We start from the raw sequence: 5,454 nt of genomic DNA, 5'->3' as shown, positions 1-5,454 counted from the left end.
GACTGTCACACATGAAATGACCACATAACACAGGGGATTTTACTGATTTATAGACATAACACAAATACTATAATTCCAACAATATCCAAAATAGTCCACATTCGTGTACTCTCCACTGTCACACTTCCCACTCAACTCATACACACGTCATATCTCTTGTACTGTCTCAGTGTTGCTGAACCATCTCACTCCTCCAATATATCTTACTATCTTACTCCTACTTTCCCACTGATGATCTATTTCACTATCTGATCATAAACATGCATAATAAACATTATATGACAATATTCAAGCACAATGCCAATATATCAAATATATCTCTTAGATGGTAACCGTCCCCAGTGCCTTGGCCGCCAGCTACGTCCTCACGTCTTGTAACGAGCCGATTTATAGTGCTAGCCCACTGAGATACCATGCCGCAGTTTATTATGAATACCCCATTCAGACACAGTATACTGACTCCGAGGCGACCAGTCTTTGTTTTAGCACCTTAATGCCGAGCGCCAGACATTTAACGTCTTTTTGTATGACGCGGCCGGGGATCGCACCCAGGACCTTCCGCTCTCCGGGCGGACCCTCTACCACTAGACCACGGGGCGGTCCATTACTTACAGTTTTTGATACCATTCAAGTACCTATATGTACCAAACTAGAACCGGTTTACATACGTAATGGAGCTCACCCTCATTTTGTTCAAATAACCTTTGTCAACTTACTGCAGGTAGACGTAGCTAGCCAAGAGGTACAGTTATAGTGACATGAAACTACATGTCGTAGTGTACACGTATAAAGTGATGTGAACATACCATTTGACAGGACGTATTACATTAATAATAAATATATTGGCGCTTAAGCGAGCTCATAAGTCGTACTTTGTGAGGTACAGACTGAGACAGATTCACAATATATACACAATGATGTAAATTCCAAATTCCAAATGCCATACTGTATCTATTCACATATTATTCAATATGGCGTAATACTTACAACCAATAAATCAATAAAAGTATAACACGCACTCCACAAAAGCTAGGGACATCACTCAAACACCTGGGTCTAACCAAGACACACAGCCCAACCTGGTCAACGTTTCTTCAACGCAGTCTTCAACGACTGCCCATAATTAAGATAAAGATTGCCCAAAATGCATGATGGTGACATGTACAAATCAAGCAAAGCCTATCCATTCACTTTAACCAGCTTACATTTTACTCTCATAACCATTTACTGTTCAACGACACTTGTCAGACCAAATTAAAATGTCATTGTGATCTTGACAATGACGTACAAATCAATAAATACCCAAGCAGCATCTATTGTTATTGATTTATCATGTGTCATAGCAAAGAACAACCCAGTAAATCGTATGCTTATTGATCTGTAACATCTTTTGGAGTCACTATCACATTCAAAAACACTTCTAAGCATAGTTATGTCAAACGAGTTTTAAACGTGACGTTATTATAATATACTATTCAGGATTAGGTGATCCTGAGGAGAGACAAAATAGTAAAATCTATTCCAGCACACGAAAAGAATGGTCGAAAAGGTACATGTTGGTAGTAAGCACGTGACACGCACACTGGGAGAGAGTGGCCAATGTCCCCGGTGCGGAGACTCGCCCTGTCACCTACTTTTCGGCAGGAAGTCGGACGGCGATTCGACGTCGTCCTTGCGGTGAAGCGGCGGGCGCGTAACGGACCTCACGATTATGCGCACAATCCGTCCGCTCCTCTCGATGATCTGGGTCGGTCTCTCAGATTGACCATGTCACTCAGGATTTGTAAGTAAAGAAATTATACCACGTGGTGCAAGGTCAGTGACCCACGCACATGAACATACGTAAGATCCGGCTACGTAAGGAGGTGTTAAGTGACATTTACAGATAGGAGATAATGGGAGATAACCTACAGCAAACATTCGGCGTATCCCTTCTAATCATAAGCCCCCTCCGTGCACGACTCTTAATCCCGAGGGCAATCTGTGGTTAGCTCCCATTTGTTAGACAGCCAGTTGTTAGACAGGAGAAGGGGGTTGTACGACGGTAAGATAACACCCACAGCTGTAGTGTGTATTGACACAGTAAAGAATAAGGCATGTGGGTTCTTTCTAGATGTTGGCACTAAAACAACCAATTTGGCTGTCCGGGGTAAAATAGGCTAAGTTGAACGGTACTGAACATTACCCACTCCACTGTTCCCAGCCCCCTTTTCCCAGTCCTCTGCTCCAAGTCTCCTGCTCCCAGCCCCCTGTTCCCAGCCCCCTGCTCCCACCCAACTGCTCCCAGTCCTCTGCTCCCAGTTACCTGCTCCGACCCCACTGCTCCCAGCCACCTTCACCCAGCCCCCCTGTTCCCACCACCCTGTTCCGAGTCTCCTGCACCCAGCCCCCTGTTCCCACTCACATATTTCCAGTCCCATGCTCCCAATCCCCTGTTCCCAACCCACTGTTCTCAGCCCCCCTGTTCCCACCACCTTGTTCAGAGTCTCCTGCTCCCAAACCCCCTGTTCCCAACCCACTGTTCTCAGCCCCCTTTTCCAACTACCCTGTCCCCAGACTCCTGCACCCAGGCCCCTGTTCCCAGTCCCTTGTTCCCACCTTCCCTTTTCGAGTCTCCTGCTCCCGGTCCCAAGTCCCCCCCCCCCCCCCCCCCCCCCCCCCTCTCTCGGTCCCAAGCTCTCATCCCCATGCTTTCTGTTCAAAGCTCTCATACCCATGCTCCAGGTCCCAAGCTCTCATCCCCCATGCTCCCGGTCCCAAGCTCTCATCCCCATGCTCTCGGACCCAAGCTCTCATCCCCATGCTTTCTGTCCAAAGCTCTCATCCCCATGCTCTCGGTCCCAAGCTCTCATCCCCATACTCTCAGTCCCAAGATCTCATCCCGATGCTCTCGGTCCCAAGCTCTCATCCCCATGCTCCCGGTCCCAAGCTCTCATCCCCATGTTCTCAGTCCCAAGCTCTCATCCCCATTCTCCCGGTCCCAAGCTCTCATCCCCATGTTCTCGGTGCCAAGCTCTCATCCCATGCTCCCAGCCGCCAGCTCTCATCCCGATGCTCTCGGTCCCAAGCTCTCATCCCAATGCTCCCGGTCCCAAGCTCTCATCCCCATGTTCTCGGTGTCAAGCTCTCATCCCATGCTCCCAGCCGCCAGCTCTCATCCCGATGCTCTCGGTCCCAAGCTCTCATCCCCATGCATTCGGTCCCACGCTCTGATCCCTATGCTCCCAGTCCCCTGCTCCAACCCCCTCTCTCTCGACCCCATGCTCTCATCACCCAGCCCCCTGTTCCCACTCACCTATTTCCAGTCCCCTGTTCCCATCGCCCTGTCCCCAGTCTCCTGCACCCAGGCCCCTGTTCCCAGTCCCTTGTTCCCACCTTCCCTTTTCGAGTCTCCTGCTCCCGGTCCCAAGCTCTCATCCCCATGTTCTCGGTGTCAAGCTCTCATCCCATGCTCCCGGCCGCAAGCTCTCATCCCGATGCTCTGGGTCCCAAGCTCTCATCCCCATGTTCTCAGTCCCAAGCTCTCATCCCCATTCACCCGGTCCCAAGCTCTCATCCCAATGTTCTCGGTGTCAAGCTCTCACCCCATGCTTCCAGCCGCCAGCTCTCATCCCCATGCTCTCGGTCCCAAGCTCTCATCCCCATGCTCCCGGTCCCAAGCTCTCATCCCCATGCTCCCGGTCCCAAGCTCTAATCCCCATGTTCTCGGTGTCAAGCTCTCATCCCCATGCTCCCGGTCCCAAGCTCTCATCCACATGCTCCCGGTCCCAAGCTCTCATCCCCATGTTCTCGGTGTCAAGCTCTCATCCCCATGCTCCCGGTCCCAAGCTCTCATCCCCATGTTCTCGGTGTCAAGCTCTCATCCCATGCTCCCGGCCGCAAGCTCTCATCCCCATGCTTTCGGTCCCACGCTCTCATCCCCATGCTCTCAGTCCCCTGCTCAAACCCCCTCTCTCTCGACCCCATGTTCTCATCACCCATGCTCCCGGTCCCAAGCTCACATCCCAATATTCTCGGTGTCAAGCTCTCATCCCATGCTCCCGGCCGCAAGCTCTCATCCCCATGCTTTCGGTCCCAAGCTCTCATCCCCATGCTCTCAGTCCCCTGCTCAAATCCCCTTTCTCTCGACCCCATGCTCTCATCACCCATGCTCCCGGTCCCAAGCTCTCATCCCGATGCTCCCGGTCCCAAGCTCTCATCCCCATGCTCCCGGTCCCAAGCTCTCATCCCCGTGCTCTCGGTCCCAAGCTCTCATCCCCATGCTCTCGGCCAAAAGCTCTCATCCTAATGCTCCCGGTCCCAAGCTCTCATCCCCAATGCTCCCAGTCCCCTGCTCAAACCCCCTTTCTCTCGACCCCATGCTCTCATCACCCATGCTCCCGGTCCCAAGCTCTCATCCCGATGCTTTCGGTCCCACGCTCTCATCCCCATGCTCTCAGTCCCCTGCTCAAACCCCCTTTCTCTCGACCCCATGCTCTCATCACCCATGCTCCCGGTCCCAAGCTCTCATCCCGATGCTCCCGGTCCCAAGCTCTCATCCCCATGCTCCCGGTCCCAAGCTCTCATCCCCGTGCTCTCGGTCCCAAGCTCTCATCCCCATGCTCTCGGCCCCAAGCTCTCATCCTAATGCTCCCGGTCCCAAGCTCTCATCCCCAATGCTCCCAGTCCCCTGCTCAAACCCCCTTTCTCTCGACCCCATGCTCTCATCACCCATGCTCCCGGTCCCAAGCTCTCATCCCGATGCTCCCGGTCCCAAGCTCTCATCCCCATGCTCCCGGTCCCAAGCTCTCATCCCCATGCTCTCGGTCCCAAGCTCTCATCCCCAAGCTCTCGGCCCCAAGCTCTCATCCTAATGCTCCCGGTCCCAAGCTCTCATCCCCAATGCTCCCAGTCCCCTGCTCCAAGCCCCTCTCTCTCGACCTATTGCTCTCATCACCCATGCTCCCGGTCCCAAGATCTCATCTCCATGCTCTCGGTCCCAAGATCTCATCTCCATGCTCTCGGTCCCAAGCTCCCATCCCCATGCTTTCGGCCCCAAGCTCTCATCCCCAATGCTCCCGGTCCCAAGCTCTCATCCCCATGCTCCCAGTCCCCTGCTCCAACCCCCTCTCTCTCGACCCCATGCTCTCATCACCCATGCTCCCGGTCCCAAGCTCTCATACCCATGATCCCGGTCCTATGGGTTGAAGATATATTGACGCATGTCTTTTTGCAAAAGAAAAAAAGTAGTTCTTGCGCTGATTGGCTGGCTGATACAGTTCGACGCAGAACGTCCCCTGGCACCACGCTTTATCTCTCCAGTGTTTACATACAATTGCTTTCTATACTTCTATGAATTATGAATGGACTCTGTTTCAGGCAAAAGTGATTGTTTTCAAAGATATGCTGTTACAGCATACAACATTTATTTGCTCTGACATGTGCTATTTGTTTGACATTCACATACAGTGTTGA

The 5,454-nt window shown here is 52.2% G+C and overlaps 1 protein-coding gene across 1 annotated transcript; it reads left to right on the top strand.

Moving 5' to 3' along the window:
• Positions 1-1,537: 1,537 nt before the first annotated feature.
• On the top strand, positions 1,538-3,694 carry LOC124119384 (proline-rich extensin-like protein EPR1). The gene is made up of 2 exons (XM_048402633.1): positions 1,538-1,549; positions 2,204-3,694. The coding sequence occupies exons 1-2, from the start codon at positions 1,538-1,540 to the stop codon at positions 3,692-3,694; spliced, it is 1,503 nt and encodes a 500-aa protein (XP_048258590.1).
• Positions 3,695-5,454: the final 1,760 nt, after the last annotated feature.

This window comes from Haliotis rufescens, unplaced genomic scaffold, assembly GCF_023055435.1.
Source record: "Haliotis rufescens isolate VD_foot unplaced genomic scaffold, xgHalRufe1.0.p SCAF_28, whole genome shotgun sequence".
Taxonomy (NCBI): domain Eukaryota; kingdom Metazoa; phylum Mollusca; class Gastropoda; order Lepetellida; family Haliotidae; genus Haliotis; species Haliotis rufescens.
Note: the sequence above shows the minus strand (reverse complement) of the source record. Positions and strands in the feature narration are given on the sequence as shown.